Below are 20,876 nucleotides of genomic sequence, written 5' to 3'. Positions count from 1 at the left end.
TCCCATTTCACACCACTTCCGCAGCTGACAGGAAGTGTGGATGGGCGCGGGTGATCCAGCGTAGGCGCACGCTAACAGTGAATGCAGTGCCACCATTGGGCTGCTGGCAGCAACACTTGCAACTGTATGACAAAGCGAACAGACTCTCACCTGTTTGCTGCCGCCGCCCCCCCTGAGGCTCAGATATCTGCTGCCTGAGGCGAGATTTTCATCTCGCCTCATGGCAGATGCGGCCCTGGTGCCCACTATCTCACATTTCATACCACTGACCACCTGCAAACTACCTATGACCCAGTTCACACTGTGCTTTTAATCCACTGTTTGTCCTGTGCATCTAGTGGTTTGTGCCACAATAGCTTGTAATATAGTGCAATCTTTTTTAAGAATCCCTAATAAAAGTGAAGTTTTACTTTATTTTTTCATTTGTCCGCATATGGGATAATCTTGACTGCCCAAAGGCAGTTTTGTAAAATATTTCCTCTGAGTCTAATCCCTGCCATGACAATAAGGTCCATTGTTTGTTGTATATAATGTGTAGTAAAGCATTGCTAGTGTCTGTGCTTTATCTGCTTACATGCTCCCCCTCCTAATACACAGAGACACAGACATCAACATGTACCTGACATGTTCTGCTATAACATGGCTGCCTGGAGCTGTTGTATCTTTCCTATACACACACACAGGCTGCAGGGGGTGCCAGCACCAGGAAGCACATAGAGGAGCCATTACACCATTATACCTCACACCATTATACGGGCTGTCAGTCAAGCACTGGGGGGTGTGGCTGTGCCTCCCACTCATGAATAAGGTGGACAGCTTGAATATGATAATGACTCATTGGACATCTCACAGGGCATTTGCATACAGCTTTAGGACCTCATTGCTTAAGTTTACAGGCATGTAGAGGGACAATGAAGGGATAGGGGCAATGCTTTTCAATGGCAGTTTATGAAAATACAGGCAGTCCCCGGGTTACATACAAGATAGGTTCTGTAGGTTTGCTCTTAAGTTGAATTTGTATGTAAGTTGGAACTGTATATTTTATCAATGTAATCCCACAGAACTTTTTTTGTCTCTGTGACAATAGGATTTTAAAAATGTTGGGTTGTCATAAGAATCAATATCAACACTAAAGATTAATTACAGACACATTTAATAACTGTTATTGTAGCCTAGGACTAAAGTACAATAAATTACCAATATCCAGAGGTCCGTTTGTAACTAGGGGTCGTATGTAAGTCGAGTGTTCTTAAGTAGGGGACCGCCTTTATATTTAGTTTAGGGAGTTAATTTGCCTGACGGGTTCTCTTTAACTCTAGGTTGTTTGTTTGTTCCTACTATATACTGTGCTGGAAGCATTCCTCAGAGATTTTGGTCCACATTGACATGATGGCATCACACAGTTGCCGCAGATTTGTCGGCTGCACATCCATGATGCGAATCTTCCGTTCCACCACATCCCAAAGATGCTCTATTGGATTGAGATCTGGTGACTGTGGAGGCCATTTGAGTACAGTGAACTCATTGTCATGTTCAAGAAACCAGTCTGAGATGATTCCAGCTTTATGACATGGCGCATTATCCTGCTGAAAGTAGCCATGAGATGTTGGGTACATTGTGGTCATAAAGGGATGGACATGGTCAGCAACAATACTAAGGTAGGCTGTGGCATTGCAACGATGCTCAATTGGTACCAAGGGGCCCAAAGAGTGCCAAGAAAATATTCCCCACACCATGACACCACCACCACCAGCCTGAACCGTTGATACAAGGCAGGATGGATCCATGCTTTCATGTTGTTGACGCCAAATTCTGACCCTACCATCCGAATGTCGCAGCAGAAATCGAGACTCATCAGACCAGGCAACGTTTTTCCAATCTTCTACTGTCCAATTTCGATGAGCTTGTGCAAATTGTAGCCTCAGTTTCCTGTTCTTAGCTGAAAGGAGTGGCACCCGGTGTGGTCTTCTGCTGCTGTAGCCCATCTGCCTCAAAGTTCAACGTACTGTGCGTTCAGAAATGCTCTTCTGCCTACCTTGGTTGTAACGGGTGGCGATTTGAGTCACTGTTGAATTTCTATCAGCTCGAACCATTCTCCTCTGCCCATTCTCCTCTGACCTGTTTCTTCTTTTTCGGACCATTCTCTGTAAACCCTAGAGATGGTTGTGCTTGAAAATCTCAGTAGATCAGCAGTTTCTGAAATACTCAGACCAGCCCTTCTGGCACCAACAACCATGCCACGTTCAAAGGCACTCAAATCCCCTTTCTTCCCCATACTGATGCTCGGTTTGAACTGCAGGAGATTGTCTTGACCATGTCTACATGCCTAAATGCACTGAGTTGCCGCCATGTGATTGGCTGATTAGAAATTAAGTGTTAACAAGCAGTTGGACAGGTGTACCTAATAAAGTGGCCGGTGAGTGTATATATATACACACACACATATTTAGGCTGCATTCACATGAATGTGTGTACGGGCGCACTAGAAAAGAGGAGAGGTGATCGTTGCTCACCCCTCCAATCTCCATAGAAAATAGAGCCACCGCTCAGAACTGTGAGCCCTTGTTGTGCTCACCTTACTGCACCCAAGATCCCAAGACGCCTATGGGGGATGTTTGTGACCGGATAAATGCCTCCTATACGTTCATGTGAATGTACCCTTATACAGACATGTTTATACAATTACACACATTTATACACTCATATGTACACACATTTATATACTTATACACACACACATAAAGTTCTACACTCATATACTCTCACCCACATACATACATGTATACACTTATACCTACACAGATTTATGCACTAATACATAGAGATTATACAAACTCACACAGTATATACTCATCAAATCTGCACACATACTGTATAGTATACACATTAGTGCAGATTTCAAGTTTTCTGAAAGTCCGAATATTTCTACTTGCTCATGGCGACCAATCAAAGCTCAACTTTTTCATTTTAAAGGAGAGCTGTGATTGGTTGCCATGGGCAACTAGAAATATTCTGAGTTTCAGATAGCTTAATAACTCTTCCCCATTATTTACATATAATATGCATATATATTTATGCATACTATATACACTCTCACTTGATATACACATAAATGCAGTATAAACACACCATATACACACATAATGGGGCAGATTTACTTACCCGGTCCATTCGCGATCCAGCGGCGCGTTCTCTGCGGTGGATTCGGGTCCGGCCGGGATTCATTAAGGTAGTTCCTCCGCCGTCCACCAGGTGGCGCTGCTGTGCTGAAAAGCATCGGAATGCACTGGAGTTAACCGAGCCGGGCTGAGTGAAGGTAAGTGCAAGCTCCGCGACAGATTTTATTTTTTAAATGCGGCGGTTTTTCAGAATCCGTCGGGTTTTCGTTCGGCCACGCCCTCCGAAATCAGCGCAAATCGGAAATATTCGGGTAACACGTCGGGAAAACGCAAACCGGGCCCTTAGTAAATGACCCCCAATGTGTATACATACGGAATGTGTAGTGTCCCATTACCTCATCCCAGCTACTGGTTAATATAGTTGTTGGGTGGTTGAGGTTGAGTGATTCAGTTAATGTTTGCACTATGCTGCCACCTACTGGCATAATTGTATATGTGTAAGAGTTGTGGTCACATGACATTGCCTCAGACAGGCTGCCTGTGAAGCCTCTAGAATCTTCTGAGGGAGGAGTCTCCCACGTCATACCTGTGTTAATTATATATTCCTCTACAGCGGCCATCTTGGACCAAGAGAACCGAAAATCATCCATTTTAGGTCCTAGCCGGGGGTCATGCCGGGGGTAAAGCACTGTCCAGCTAATGTCATGATTCAAACTTCATTTTTATGTACAACAACCCAAAAGAGAGTCGAAAAAAAACATCAAAGATAAAATTAATAATATCTTTTATTATAAATATAATGCACAATATGCAGAAAAATAATAATCACATAATAGGGAAAGAAATAAGCCCCTGATGGAAAATGGGGCAACCACGAAAACCATAAGCGCCCTGCAGACACCCCAGAACCTAAAGGTAAATGGTAGTATAAAGACAAAGAAGTCTAATATATGGTAAATGATGCAGACGGGAACATAAATAAAGGAATAATTCCTTGGTAGGGTCCTATGTGAGGTGGGGGACCGGAGGTACCTTCCGGCTCCCATTGTGCACAAAGTCAATTTTAGTCCTTACCCGTAAGCATGATGATAGGTACAATGGGGGTCCCCAGGAGGCCAATAGGCTACACCCCTATTTTTCGACTCTCTTTTGGGTTGTTGATTATATTTGGTTGAGAGTTGTAGTGACATAATATTTAATGAGGCTCCCTTCTCTTTTTTGGTTGTTGTTCATTTTTATGTAACCTGTTTGCTTGCCTGCCAGCTAATTCCCTTGACATTTAATGAGAAGCCAGTCTGTCCTTCACTATTATATATTATATATTTTGGTTCTAGCACCTGCTTATCTCCGGTTTTGACGTGCCCGAGTCTTCTTCTCAGGGAAATTAGTATAAACAAGGTCTGAGAAGAAATAGTTAACCTTTTCGGAGAATGTCCTGGTAAAATTCATTATGGCCAATAGCATTGCAGTATTCTATCTCCTTGTCACGCAGTTTTTTCTGTTTTTATATACACAACTGCAGTTTTGAAATAAACAGTGTGATTTGAGTGCAGCTGAAGACCGTGTCTGAGTCTTGGGTTTGTTCTCTCATCCCGGTACTGGGAGCCATGAAAGGGTTAATTTGAAAGTCACCATACAACATGAAGTAAGGGCGGTTTAAGCCCCAGATAAAAATCTCTAACACCTGTGAACCAGAGGGAGGAGCCAGTTATGACTTGATGACTTTCAGTCAAGATTTTGAATATACATCTATTTAGGCTGCTCTTCACATTCAGCCTAGGTCCCAGCTTCCAATTCCCTGATCACTGTGAAAGAATTACCTCAGAATGCATCAAGCTGCTTACATTCCATGCCAGGAGAGCGTCCTCATCTATAACCTCATATAGCCTGCTCCACTCAGCGCCTGTAAGCGCCAGCCAGCGTGAGTGCCATATGCCTAAGGAAACCTACATCTATCACTGTACACCCTGCAATAGGGAGCCGTGCCAGTAACCTCCGTGAGTACAAATGTCCTAAAATGAGTTCTTACAGTGAGCCAAACTTTGTAGGCCCATCCACAGTAGTGTAATATAGGATTGGACTGTACCTGTTGCCAGTAGCATCCTGATATAAAATACCCAACACGTTATGTCTCCATAGCCAGTATTACTGTATATTCCGGCATATAAGACGACTTTTGAAGACAGAAAAATCTTCTGTCTAGTCTGGGGTCATCTTATACGCTGGTAATCGCGACCGCCCGCCGTGTATTCACGGGTCGGGTCGCGCTGCATGGAGAGGGCTCACGGGCTGAGCCCTCTCCATAGCCGGTAAGTCTTTGCTGCATATTGCAGCAAAGGCTTACCGGTAACACCCGCGATCGGTGCTAGCACCGATCGCGGGTGTTTTCACAGCGATGGCTGCCGGCAAAGATGCCGGCAGCCTCAAAAAGATAGCGACGCATGCTATCAAAAAGATAGCGACGCGATCCGTCTCCATGGTAGACTAAGGTCTTCCGAAGACCCGAGGCTATTTCGTTTTAACCCCTGATAGCACATTGTAATGAATGAGGAGGAAAATCCCCATATAGTGCCATACTATAGTATGGCAGTATATGATAGGATCGTACAGACAACCTAGGGTTAAAGTACCCTAGGGAGTCTGAAAAATAGTAAAAATAAAAATTAAAAAAAGTTAAAAAAAAAAATTATAATAAAAAAACCTAAAATTTCAAATCACCCCCCTTTCCCTAGAACTGACATAAATATAAATAAACACTAAAAATCATAAACACATCAGGTATCGACACGTCCGAAAATGCCCGATCTATCAAAATATGATAACGGTTTTTCAATGCGTTTAACGCCGTAACGGAAAATAGCGCCCAAAGTCGAAAATGGCACTTTTTTGCAATTTTGAAAAATATAAAAAAATCTATAAAAAGTGATCAAAAGGTCGAACAGTCCTAAAAATGATATCATTGAAAATATTATAAAATTTCGCAAAAAATGACACCACCCACAGCTCCGTACACCAAAGTATAAAAAAGTTATTAGCGCCAGAAGTTGGCAAAATCAAAAAAATTATTTTTGTATAGGAGGTTTTCATTTTTGTAAATGTATGAAAACATTATAAAACCTATACAAATTGTGTATCCCCTTAATCGTACCGACCCAAAGAATAAAGTAGACATGTCATTTGGGGCGGTCAGTGAAAGACATAATATCCAAGCCCACAAGAAAATGGCGCAAATGTGTTTTTTAACCATTTTCATTGCATTTGGAATTTTTTTCCCGCTTCTGAGTACATGGCATGGAATATTTAATAAAATAAAAATTTAAGGTACAGTATGGTAACATTTACAGTAAAATGGACGATGGTAATGTTGTTGTTGTATGCCTTATGTTTATGAGCGACAGTTTTCCTGCTATATACCTGCATGTCATAAGAATTTAAATTAAAAAAGGACCATGTTAAATTCAAATCTGTTTTTTAAAATTTTTTTACCGGTGTTTTGTATGCGTTGGAAAAGGGGTAGTCTTATACGGCGAATATATCTTAAACTCTATATTTTAACAGGAAAGTAGGGGGGTCGTCTTATACAGCAGGTCGTCTTATACACCGGAATATACGGTAAATCTGCTGAAGATTATGTAAGGGAATCGTGACCAATACTTTTAATAGGCCTAGTAGTGCAGTAGGGACACAGACCGCTATGGCAGCTACGGCAGTAGTTAAGTCACTGCATTCGCCTCCAGCTATTCAAGTCCAATGAATCTGAAGATCGTCAACTGTAAGTTACTACATTCTACTTATACCTGTGTCTGGAGTACTGTAGACCCTCACTAACCTCCACCTGTGAACTTGCCCGTTGTGCTCTTTACCTACAGTTGGCTGCAAACATACATGCTTTGTCTGTGAAAACTGAATTGGTTGAATTTCTTGGACTGAGCACAGTGTAAAGAAAAGGAGTCCCTGCCTGACGGAGGAATAGCAGCTGCTCCTGTCCTCATGTCTGCTACTGCCCTTAGTCTGCAATGTGCTTGATTGGTGGAATTTGACCAGCACACTGACCCCATTCCATGAATCAAGCACATTTTTATGCAGCTGGTCTAAAGGTATATTCAGAGGGTGAATAATTTTTATTGTGTTTTTAAAAAAAAATCACGTGCCCTTTTTTAAATACAGTTTTGATGTTTTTTTTTATAGATCAGCAATTTCATCTGAATAAATGCCAAACAAATTTGTGAAAGGACAGATGGAGGTTTTTAAAGCTGCAATTTAATTTTTTTCTGAGCATTTTTATGTGAAATTATCGCTTTTCAAATTGCCTTAAATTTAACAATTAAATAAAGCAAAAACAGCATTTTTGTCTAGTAGTTGATACTCTTACAGACTGCAGAACTGAACTTTTTATGTACTTTCTAATTTTATGTTAAATTGCTACAAAGCCTAAAGGCAAACATTAAAAACTCACTGCAGGTTAGGTTTTTTTCATGTCAGTCTTATTTGACATCCATGCTACAGTGTTTTCACTGAAGCCTTACTGAAGCATTTATTTTGGCTTATGCACACTTAACTTCTTTTTTCACACTTCAGTTTTTTCCACTGATGTTGTCAGTGAAAAAAAAGGACGAGCTCTAAAACTGAATATGCACTGGATCACTGGTTTCCTTCAATTCACAAGCTGTGGAAAAACCCTCAGCTCATTTACTTATGAATTTGGAAATTATATAGAGTATTACGTTCAAACGTTGTAAACATTTTTACTCTTTTGCTCATCAGTTAGTCCTAGTACTTTGGGTCTAAAAATTATGGATTACAAAACTATATTATTATTGTATATATTTACAGTATTCTAGTTGCACCTGGTGCAGCGCTTGTCAAAAATAATATACATCGGCATATTTCTTTTTACATATTTTAACATTTCATAGTTTCATAGTTTATACGGTTGAAAAAAGACACTTGTCCATCAAGTTCAACCAAGAAAGGGAAGGGATTGGATGAGGAAGGGATTTAGGGGAAACAATTCTATATAGCGTAACAATCAATGTTATTTAGGTGTAAAAAGGCATCTAGACCCTTCTTGAAGCTCTCCGCTGTCCCTGCTGTGACCAGCGCCTGAGGCAGGCTATTACACAGATTGACAGTTCTCATAGTAAAAAAGCCCTGTCGACTCCGGTGATTAAACCTTGATTTCTCCAAACGGAGACAGTGCCCCCTCGTCTTTTGATTTGATTTAATCTGAAACAAGTTACCACCATATTTTTTGTATGGACCATTCATATATTTATATAAATTAATCATGTCCCCTCGTAGTCGTCTCTTTTCCAGACTAAATAAATCTAGTTGTTTTAATCTTTCCTTATAACTAAGACCCTCCATACCCCTTATCATTTTTGTGGCTCTACGTTGAACCCTCTCCAGCTCCAGGGCATCCTTTTTATGGACCGGTGCCCAGAACTGGACAGCATATTCCAGGTGTGGCCGAACCAGTGCCTTGTATAGTCATATATTATCATATTATCAAATTACATCCCTATCACGAGAGTCCATACCACTTTTGACACATGACAAGATCCTACTAGCTTTAGAGGCAGCTGATTGACATTGCATGCTGTTATTCAATTTATGATCTACTAGTACTCCCAGGTCCTTCTCAACAAGGGACTCTCCCAGATTTACTCCCCCAAGGACATATTTTGCCTTTGGATTATTGGCCCCCAGGTGCATAACCTTACATTTATCCATATTAAATTTCATTTTCCAAGTGGATGACCAAACATTCAGTTTGTCCAAGTCACCCTGCAGCCTATGAACATTCTCCATAGACTGTATTACACTACACAGTTTGGTGTCATCTGCAAAAATAGACACAGTGCTATTAATTCCTACCTCTATATCATTAATAAATATATTAAATAGTAGTGGGCCAAGCACAGAACCCTTAGGTACACCACTCATAACTGGTAACCATTCCGAGTAGGAATCATTGACCACAACTCTCTGGATACGATCCTTCAGCCAGTTTTCAATCCAATTGCAAATGATTTCTGCCAAGCCAATAGCCCTAATTTTACCCATCAGGTGTCTATGAGGGACAGTGTCAAATGCCTTTGCAAAGTCCAAGAACACAATATCCACAGCTGCTCCTCCATCCAGGCACCTGCTCACCTCTTCATAGAAGCAGATGAGGTTAGTTTGACAACTTCTATTCTTAGTAAACCCATGCTGGCTGTCACTTATTTTTCTATTTGATGTCACATACTCCAGTATGTAGTCTTTTACTAACCCTTCCAATACTTTCCCCACAATGGAAGTTAAACTTACAGGCCTGGCGAAATTCTAGAGCCCTTTTTATATATTGGCACCACATTTGCCTTGCGCCAGTCACTTGACACCACACCAGACATTACGGAATCCCTGAAGATTTTAGACAGCGGTACAGCAATAACAGAACTGAGTTCTTTAAGAATTCTGGGGTGTAACCCATCTGGTCCAGGAGCTTTGTACACATTGATTTTATTAAGCTTAGATTGGATCATGTCTACATTCAGCCAGTCTACTATATTACAGGGTGAATGACCCGCACTGGCACCACCCAAGTCAGAAGTTCTCTCTTCTATTGTATAAACAGAGCTAAAAAAACCTATTAAGTATCTCCGCCTTCTCTTGGTCTCCAGTCACCAATGCCCCATTTTCAGAATAAAGGGGTCCAACCTGTTCTGACCCATTTTTTTTTTGCATTGATATACCTAAAAAATTTCTTGGGATTTGTTTTGCTATCTTTAGCCACCTGTCTTTCATTTTGTATTTTGGCTGATTTGATTTCCTTTTTACCGATTTTGGTAAGTTTTTTGTAAGTATTGAAAGCCTCAAGTGACCTGTCAGATTTATATTTTTTAAATGCCCTCTTTTTCTCCGATTTTCCCACCTGTTTCTGCTTTTTAAAGTTTAAGAGGAAAATAATTATATTATGATCGCTGTTCCCAAGGGGTTTCCAGATACTGACATTTTGGACAATCTCCTCATTGTTAGAAATCACAAGATCCAACAATGCGTCACCTCTTGTGGGATCTTCTACAAGCTGCACCATAAAATTATCCTGAAGAATGTACATAAAATGTCTCCCCTTCACAGATGAAGATGAAGACGAGCCCTGACCCCAATTTATTTTTGGAAAGTTACAGTCTCCCATTATCACATATAAATGTATGTTAAAGTAGGAGAGAAGATTTAATTTTTAAGATTAACTTTATACTTTATGCATAGAAAAGACTTACCATTTGTTTCTCAACAGGACTTGATAGTATGCTCCATAAGCGACAAAATAGAGAGGGCATAACACTCAGAACTGTCCCCAAAAGAAACAGAAACCACATGTAGCCGCTGCTTATGGAATTAAGCATTGCACCTTGTTAAAAAAAAAAAAAAAAGGAAAAGTTATTTTATTAACAAGTGACACGGCGAGGACGCCGCCACCTCATCACGTGACGTGGGGTGCAACTGTACGGGTTAATTTAGCTTACTCAACCTTGCGCTCACCTTTCACTCAGGACACACATTTGAGCATAAATCACACCTCATACAGCTCCAGCACCAGACTCGCTGCCACCACTTATTGCATTTATACTGGGACCAATAAGTATCCCACTCTACATCAACTCTTCCTTCTCAGGCAGTCACCTTGTTATACCACTAGACATGCACACTCAGCACTTTACCAGTAACACAGCTAACCATACTTCACAAGGCTATGAGTTCGCAGAGCATACAGGGACCAAAATTAAAGTGAAAATCTTTAATTACAAAAAGTTGGTCAATGCATAAAAAAGATATTAAAAACAAAAGAATTACAAAATAAAAGGACACACAACACGGCAAAACAGTTATAAAATAACAGAAACTTACAAATTAAAGTTAATCCTGATTCCCTGGAGGTAGGAGAAATAAGAAACACACTCAGCTTGTCAAGCAGCCCCCAAAATGTGAACGCCATTTCCTGTATTTCATATTGTTTTATTTCTCCTCAGTTTGGTTCAGGTTTCAGAACCTCCCATTCATTAATTAGTCCAGAGGGTCATTCAGGATTGGGCAAAGTTTTAATGAGGGAGGAGAGTCCAGGAATATTTAAACAGTCTTTTGTTTCAAAATCCTATTGCAGAAGAGGGGGTGGGGAGACCAAAATGTCCTTTGGGGTCTGAACAGACCAGTCTTCAGTTTAGAGGTTATCAGGCTGTAAAAGCTCCAGGATGTCATAAAAGCTGCCTGGAGATTTTCACTTCAGAAGATGCCAATTGTCATATATTTAAACAAAGTTTGTAATTACCCTGTAGTTAAACCAATCTTATACATTCACGATTAATATCTCCTTGACAACAAGTGATAATCATTTTCTGCATAAAGTTGATTTAATTTAATCTGGGCATAATTTTTATATGCACCACTATTTTAAAAATTTCTAGTCTAGTTTTTTTCTTTTTAAAAATAGACAAAAAATTAGTATGGCATCATCAAAGGATCAAGGGATATCGCCAAATGTGCAATACTGCTTATCCTAAGTACATAGGATACTGTAAAAAAAAAAAGGGGGAAAGGTATGGAGCAGCACCGTGTAGAAAGAAATCGGGTGCAGGTCTTTTCGAAAGAGTCCGACAGCGACCCCCAAATCCAAAATCAAATAGCAATGAAGCAGCACTCGTTAAATAAAGTGAAGTGTATTTATTCCACCATAATGATGCAACATTTCATCTCTTAAATCAAGACATTCTCAGGCATAGTGAGGGAGCAGTCCGCCCATTTAAATAGTGGTGAGATAATCACCAACACATGTGTAAAATCGTACATATACATACATAAAATATCATAAAAATACAATATATTTACAGTAGCACATAAATAAAGTACAGCAAATACCAAACATACTAAATATGCAAAGTGAATAAGGCTGCTGGGTAAATCATGCGTCTCCGTGGTTAACACCGCAGCGCCAAACTTGATAGCAGAGGAGCAATCCTTGTGTATACCTATGTGTCAAACAAAGTGCTCAAGTGCAAAATGAAAAAGCAGGGAATACAGAAATGTACAAACACATTTATAAATTGCGATTTATATAACTCAATGCTATTTCAGCTCCAAAAGCTGTAAAGTGTCCATCAAACATCATTGCATAATCAAAGTTAATGGGGCAGATTTACTTACCCGGTCCGTTCGTGATCCAGCGGCGCGTTCTCTGCACTGGATTCGGGTCCGGCCGGAATTCATCAAAGCAGTTCCTCCGCCGTCCACCAGGTGGCGCTGCTGTGCTGAAGTCCGCTGGAATGCCTCGAAATACACGGGCCTATCCAGGATGAAGGTGAGTGAAATTTCCGCGACACAATTTTTTTTTTAAATGCGGCGGTTTTTCCGAATACGTCGGGTTTTCGTTCGGCCACGCCCCCCGATTTCTGTCGCGCGCATGCCGGCGCCGATGCGCCACAATTCGATCGCGTGCGCCAAAAACCCGGGGCAATTCAGGTACAATCGGCGCAAATCGGAAATATTCGGGTAACACGTCGGGAAAACGCGAATCGGGCCCTTAGTAAATGACCCCCAATGTGCGCATGAGTAGAGAGAATAGAGAGCACATAGTAGCCATCTTGTTTACGGGAAACTCCCGAACTTGAGACTCCACACAGCCTAGAACAAGTGAAGAACCTGGACGACCCAAACGGGACATAGAAGGACATCACGGCAAGGTGCCAGGTGGCCGAAGGTAAGCAAAATGTGCAAGGTACGGAAATCAACATATTGCCAGACAGCTAGAGGAAATCCCGCCTGCTGTTGGTCCCATCCCGGATCAATGCTCCCTCATAAGGATCCACCAGCTCCAATATATCCCAATCGTCTAATCATCACCGTATTCCAGGGAAGTCCACAAGGTCCAATAACATGTCACATAAAAGCTGCAGAGTATAGAAATAAAAAAATTAACACAGACAGCACCAATATAGGCTCCACAGACATGAATTTATATACTGTATATCCCCAACTTGATAAACAAATAGCAAAGACATAATAAATCTCTTACCGAAAACATCAGTCACTGTACACAGAAAAAACGAAAAGCTGGAAAGAATCCTTTTTAGCTTAAGGAGGCACAAATCAAATCATAGAAACACATTTAGGGGAAGATCCCTATTAAGACCATGGGAGCTAATGGACCCTAATCTATGGATCCATTGAACATCCCTCCGTTTTAATAATAATTCTCTGTTCCCACCCAGTGTAAGTGGGGGAATCCCGTCTATGATTGTGGATCTGAGATCATAAAGTGTGTGGCCAGCTTCAACAAAATGGCTTGCAACAGGTAGATCAAGTTTGTTAGTACGTATGCTGGATTTATGATTATTTAGACGTAAGCTACATTCAGTTGTCGTCTCGCCAACACATAAGGCCATACATTGAAAGCAACCCTTATGAAATGTTTTATCCTTCTTTAGGGCTACATCAGTTTTAACCAACATGTCTCTAAGATTTTTGTTTCTCCTATAGGAGATAAGTGGCGGTGATTGGAAGTCCTGTACATCCTTATTGAATGTTTTTAAATACACCAGTTCCTGCAAATAATGAGGCAATATGTTGACTATGTTGGGTGTATGTAGCCACCATCGGTATACGTGTACCTCTATTTCTCACTTGCTTATTAGAAAGTAAAGACATACGACCCAGGTTTTGTACTCTCTCAATGTGTTCACCTACAAGCGATTAGGGATTCCCTCTTTTAATAAACTTCCTACCAATTTTAAATAGCTCAGTGTGTTGTGTGTTCTTATTGTCCACAATCCTTTTCACCCTCAGTAACTGGCTATAGGGTAAGGAGCGTAACATGCTCGGCGGGGGGGGGGGGGGGGGTTGTTGACTCCGTTGCCTTTACATTTAGATTGGTTGTCAAACCATTGTCTACTATATACACATTAGTGTAAATTAGAGTTCGAAACAACCATAGTAAATTTTATACATGGATCCACACTATTAAGAAAGTCCAGGAATAAATCCAAAGAGGGGGGGTCCCCTAGCCAGATGGAGAAGACGTCGTCAATGTATCTCCACCACGTCAGTACTTGACTGAAGTGGTGGGACACATAGACGCATAGATAGACGCATAGATGACCAAATCGGCCATCAAAGTGTTGGCATAGGCATGGGACACATTGGACCCCATTGCCATACCACGTAACTGTACATAAAACTCATTGTTAAACCTGAAATAATTGCACGTAAGAATCATTTCCAAAAGACCTAATGCAAATTCTTTACCCACATTAGTGTAATGAGAACTGGATAGGGCTTTGCCAACACTGGCCAAGCCACGATCACGGTTGATCGATGTATAATGACTAGGGACATCGAACAACACCAGGAGGGCCCCTGTTCAAACATGAATGGAAGCAATCTTATTCAAAAAATCGGTGGTATCCCTAACAAATGATGTAGCATTTATCGCATAAGACATGAGGACTTTATCCCAAAAAATAGATGCAGGACTAAATAAAGAATCATGCCCGAAACTATCGGTCTGCCAGGTGGAGATGACAGACATTTATGTATTTTAGGCAAACAATACAGAAGTGGTGTTTTGGGAAACTTAGGAATAAGAAACTCATGTAAATCCTTGTCAATGAAATCTAATGCAAATGCATGATCCACAAATATCTCTTGAGGGGTTGGTCCATAACGACAGTCTCACTATAAAACTATAAGGGGGGGAAGATTGTCGTTATGGACCGCTCCATGTAATTGAATGAAATTTATGGACAGTTGGGAGACACCTCGGTATACAAAAAAGTAGACATAGATCCTACACAGACACTTAGAATATTTGTGGATAATGCATTTGCATTAGATTTCATTGACGAGGATTCACATGAGTTTCTTATTCCAAAGTTTCCCAAAACACCACTTCTGTATTGTTTGCCCAAAATACATAAATGTCTATCGTCTCCACCTGGCAGACCCATAGTTTCAGGGCGTGATTCTTTATTTAGTCCAACAGCCTTTTTTTTTGGATAAGGTCCTCAGGTGCTACATCATTTGTTAGGGATACCACCGATTTTTTTTTAATAAGATTGCTTCCATTTATGTTCGAACAGGGGCCCTCCTGGTGTCGTTCAAAGTCACTAGTCTTTACACATCGATCAACCATGATCGTGGCTTGGCCAGTGTTGGCAAAGCCCTATCCAAATCTCATTACACTAATGAGGGTAAAGAATTTGTATTAGGTCTTTTGGAAATGATTCTTATGTGCAATTATTTCAGGTTTAACAATTAGTTTTACGTACAATTAGGTGGTATGACAATGGGGTCCAATGTGGCCCGTGCCTATGCCAACATTGTGATGGCCGATTTGGAGGAGACGTGCGTCTATGTGTCCCACCACTTTAGTCAAGTACTGACGTGGTGGAGATACATTGACGACGTCTTCTCCATCTGGCTAGGGGACCGCCCCTCTTTGGATTCCTAGACTTTCTTAATAGTGTGGATCCATGTATAAAATTTACTATGGTTGTTTCGAACTCTAATTTACAATTCCTTGACACTAATGTGTATATAGTAGACAATGGTTTAAAAACCAATCTCCATGTAAAGGTGACGGATTGTAATACACACCTCAAGTATGAGGGTCAACACCCCCGAGCATGTTTCGCTCCTTACCCTATAGGCATTTACTGAGGGTGAAAAGGATTGTGGACAATGAGGACACACAATGCACTGAGCTATTTAAAATTGGTAGGAAGTTTATTAAAAGAAGGGATCCCAAATCTCTTGTAGGTGAACACATTGAGAGAGTACAAAAACAGGATCGTATGTCTTTACTTTCTAATAAGCAAGTGAGAAATAGAGGTACACGTATACCGATGGTGACTACATACACCCCACATAGTCAACATATTGCCTCCATTATTTGCAGGAACTGGTGTATTTTAAAAAAAACTCTTTAAGGATTTACAGGACTTCCAATCACCGCCACTTATCTCCTATAGGAGAAACAAAAATCATGTTGGTTAAAACTGATGTAGCCATAAAGAAGGATAAAACATTTTGTAAGGGTTGCTTTCCATGTATGGCCTGTGACAATTGTGCATTAATATTGAAGGGTGACATGTTTGTCCATCCTATTACTGGGAAAACATTTAAGAAAAATTATTTACTTACCTGTAAAAGTGATTATGTGATTTATGTTCTCCAATGCCGTGTAAACTTTTATATGTTGGCGAAACGACAACTGAATGTAGATTACATCTAAATAATCATAAATCCAGCATATGTACTAACAAACTTGATCTACCTGTTGCAAGCCATTTTGTTGAAGCTGGCCACACACTTGATGATCTCAGATTCACTATCATAGACAGGATTCCCCCGCTTACACTGGGTGGGAACAGAGAAATATTATTAAAACGGAGGGAGGTTCAATGGATCCATAGATTAATAGGGATCTTCCCGTAAATGTGTTTCTATGATTTCATTTGTGCCTCCTTAAAGGGGTATTCTCATCTGGGCACTCACATTCAGTTTCATTAATCTGCCATATATAAACATTTCTTCAATTGGATGTTATTAAAAAAAATGCTCCTGTGTGAAGATAATTTCTCATAAATGTAGTAATTTGGTCCCTTAGAAACGAGATAGCTTCTTCGGATACGGCCACCTCTACTGGAGAGATTGCACAAAGAAACAAAAAGTTTTTGTATATGAAATGTCCAGGAGTAACTGCATGTCCCACAGCCGTCCTGTGGTAATGATTGCTGAATCCTGGTGGTCCGGCAGGGCTCAATAGCGCATGTGTGGCCACCGCTGCCAGAATGTGACGTGGTTGTATCCGAGGAAGCTATCTGGTTTCTAAGGGAGCATATCACTACATTTATAGAAAATTATCTTCACACAGGAACATTTTTTTTATTAACATCCAATTGAAGAAATGTTTACATATGGTAAATGAATTTAATTACATGTAAATGCCCTGATGAGAATACCCCTTTAAGCTAAATAGGATTCTGTCCAGCTTTTTCTTTTTACTGTGTACAGCGACTGATGTTTTCGGTATATTTATTATGTCTTTGCTATTTATTTATCGAGTTGGGGATATACAGTATGTAAATTCATGTCTGTGTAGCCTATATATTGGTGCCGTCTGTGTAAACTTTTTTTAATTTCTATACCCTGCAGCTTTTATCTGACATGTTATTGGACATTGTGGACTTCCCTGGAATACGGTGATGATGAGACGATTGGGATATATTGGAGCTGGTGGATCTTTATGAGGGAGCATCGACCCCGGACTGGCCTATAGCAGGCCGGATTTCCTCTAGCCGTCCAGCAACATGTTGATTTCCGTACCTGGCACCTTCCCGTGACGTCCTTCTATGTCCTGTTTGGGTCGTCCCGGTTCTTCACTTGTTCTAGGCTGCGTGGAGTCTCAAGTTCAGGAGTTTCCCATAAACAAGATGGCTACTATGTGCTCTCTATTCTTTCTACTCATGCGCGCATTAACTTCGATTGCGCAATGATGTTTGATGGACACTTTTACAGCTTTCGAGGCTGAAATAGTATTGAGTTATATGAATTTATAATAATTATAATTTATACATTTCTGTATTCCCCGCTTTTTCATTTTGCACTTGAGCACTTTGTTTGACACATAGGTATACGCGAGGATTTCTCCTCTGCTATCAAGTATGCTGCTGCGGTGGTAACCACGGAGACGCGTGATTTACACCACAGCTTTATTCACTTTGCATATTTAGTATATTTGGTATTTACTGCACTTTATTCACTTGCTACTATAAATACAATGGGGCAGATTTATCAAGCAGTCTGAAAGTCAGAATATTTCTAGTTGCCCATGGAAACCAATCACAGCTCCCCTTTAAAATATTCATGAGCACTGGTAAAATGAAAGCTGAACTGTGATTGGTTGCCATGGGCAACTGGAAATATTCTGACTTTCAGACTGATTGATAAATCTGCCCCATTGTATTTTTATGATATCTTATGTATGTATATATTCGATGTCATTTTTGTTACACATGTGTTGGTGATTATCTCACCACTATTTAAATGGGCGGACTGCTACCTCACTATGCTTGAGAATGTCTTGATTGAAGAGACGAAACGTCACATCATTATGGTGGAATAAATACACTTCACTTTATTTAACGAGTGCTGCTTCATTGCTATTTGATTTTGGATACTGTAAAAAATAGCAATATGCACCAACTGTATGTCAGGATCAGTGGTAGTGGATCCCCCGTACCACCTCGGACAATGATGTAAGCTAACACCTGGGACTAGAATCCCAGAGCCGCCACAAAGCAGATTGGAATTGTTGCGGCGTGGTTCCACCAGATCGTTCCACAGTTGGGACTTTGTCTATGTTGGCGGCCAAGGCGAACTCGTGGTCCTGTACAGGCAGGAGATCAAGACAGGCAGCACAGGATCAGAGTCGGGGACATAGCAATAGGTTAAGGCAGGCAGTGGAGAAGCGTACTCAGGAATGGAACCAGGGTCACAACAGGAAATCACAAAAACAGCACAGAGCATGGAATACAGCTTTCTCTAGGGCAGAAGGCACGAAGATCCGGCAGGGAACATGGGAAGGAGCTGGAATTTAACAGGGCAGGCAGCTGGCCAGCACCAATTATCAGCACGCTGGCCCTCTAAACCTTACAGAGCCGGCACGCTCTGTAGATGGGAACACGCTCGCTGGAGCGCAGACATCGTGGGGACCGCCGCTGGAGACGGGAAAGTTGAGTCTGCAGCTGGGGCACACGGAGGCACATGGATGCGCCTACGACCCTCGATATTTATGTTAGTCTATAAAGTATTCCTCTTGTGTTAAAACATTGTTGTATGAGCATGTGCCGTATATAATGTAGATTTTAGTTTCTTTTCACCGCTGAAAATGCTAGTTTTTTTATTCAATAATACAATTGTTGTAGATTCCTATTGAGTAAGTAGTTACATAAGGAGGTATATTCAACTTACCACCTGCGTTCCAGGGACAAGTATCGTGTTAGTATCTTACTCTACTCCCATGCGCAGTATGCATACTCAGTAGCATACCTCTTGCTACTGATGAAGAAGGCAAAGCCTTTGAATCGCATTTAGTGAGATACTGACGCTAAAGATCGGCCGATTCAAAGCTACAAAGGTCTAAAAACCCTTTTTATCGTCATCCCCAAATAGGAATAGAGTGAAGTATTAAGTAAAAGCACAGGACTAAACAATATGAAGAGTCTGTGACAAGTTACCTTTGCCATTTATAATCACAATTCAGCCGCTGCCATTCCTACACCTGTGGTGTGCCAAGATTGCAATGTGCACAGACTTTTGTGCGAATAGAGTAAGATACGAACACGCTTAGTTGAATATACCTCCTTTATTGGCATATTTACAGTTGGTGCATATTGTTATTTCTTTTTATTCTTTTTAAAAATCATTCAAGTAAATCTGCCCTTTTCTGTTTAAGGGATAAATTAAAAAGATTTCCCAGTTTAACTTAAAGAGGACCTTTCACTATCTCACTTACATGGAGATTAGCATACCCTTCTGTAGGGGTGGCTACACAGATTCACAGGCATTTTGAATTTTCCTTGTAACCCCATGCAGTGGCGTAAAAACCGCCGTAGCAGCCGTAGCGGTTGCTACGGGGCCCTCTGTGTCCACTCCTAAATCTGCCCCCTCCGTGAACTGCCCGCCCCCTCCGTGAGCTGCCCGCCCCCTCCCTCTGTGAGCCGGCCGCCCGCCCCCCGGCACAGGTGACCGCCCGCCCCCCGGCACAAGTGACCTCCCGGCCATCCCCCTGCATGCTGGAGCCGGCCACTGTCATTGCGGACAGATGCCCCTCCTCCGCACTCTACATCCCAGTGTACAACCCCCCCCCCCTCCCCAGGGCAACACAAGCAACCGTCCGAGTAAGCAAACACCCGCCAAGGCGGCCGAACAAGCACCCGCGCGCACAATCCCCCGCGCGGCCAAACAAGCTGCCGCCCGACTCCCAACTTTCACTCACGCAAACCATCCAACCACCCCCCCGGCCCAACCGAACAAGCAAAGACCCCCTGCGCGGCAGAACTGGCTCCCGCCTGACTCTGCCGATCGCCCCCCCCCCCCCGGGGGGAACAAGCAACGTACCAACCTTTCACCGAACCCCCTCCCCCCCGGGACCGAACAAGCTGCCGCCCGACTCCCAACTCACGCAACCGCCCCCCTCACCCCCCGGCCCGACCGAACAAGCAAAGACCAGACCCCCTGCGCGGCAGAACTGGCTCCCACCTGACTCCGACGATCACCCCCCCCGGGGGGCGAACAAGCACCGTACCACCCTTCCACCGAACACCCCCCCCCCCCCCGGGGACGAACCCATCCGATCACCCACCTACCCGCCTGAACACCCGTCTCAAGCCACGGCCGGGTGGTCACCCATACAGGCCCAAAACATCTGAAAAGGTAAGTATATACATATGTATTTATCTGTGAGTGTATATATGTATTCACTGTGTATATATGTATATCTGTGTATATGTAGTGTATTATTGTATGCATGCATATATTGTGTATTAATGTATATATGCATATATTGTGTATTATTGTATATATGCATATATTGTGTATTATTGTATATATGCATATACTGTGTATATGTGTATATGCTGTGTATATGTGTATATATGTATATACTGTTCATATGTGTGTATATGTGTATATATTGTGTATTATTGTATATATGCATAT

The 20,876-nt window shown here is 41.6% G+C and overlaps 1 protein-coding gene across 1 annotated transcript in view; it reads right to left on the bottom strand.

Annotated features, from left to right (window-relative positions):
- The window catches only part of LOC140066215 (phospholipid-transporting ATPase IK-like), a 1,118,040-nt gene that overhangs the window by 94,849 nt on the left and 1,002,315 nt on the right, over nucleotides 1–20,876 (bottom strand). Inside the window, exon 28 of the mRNA XM_072113746.1 lies at nucleotides 10,385–10,515. Within this exon, the coding sequence (XP_071969847.1) occupies nucleotides 10,385–10,515 (131 nt within the window). The remainder of the gene's footprint in view (nucleotides 1–10,384; nucleotides 10,516–20,876) is intronic.

Source organism: Engystomops pustulosus, chromosome 1 (genome assembly GCF_040894005.1).
Source record: "Engystomops pustulosus chromosome 1, aEngPut4.maternal, whole genome shotgun sequence".
In the NCBI taxonomy this organism is placed as follows: Eukaryota; Metazoa; Chordata; class Amphibia; order Anura; family Leptodactylidae; genus Engystomops; species Engystomops pustulosus.
The sequence above is the reverse complement of the archived record's forward strand: the minus strand, read 5'-3'. Positions and strand labels throughout refer to the sequence as shown.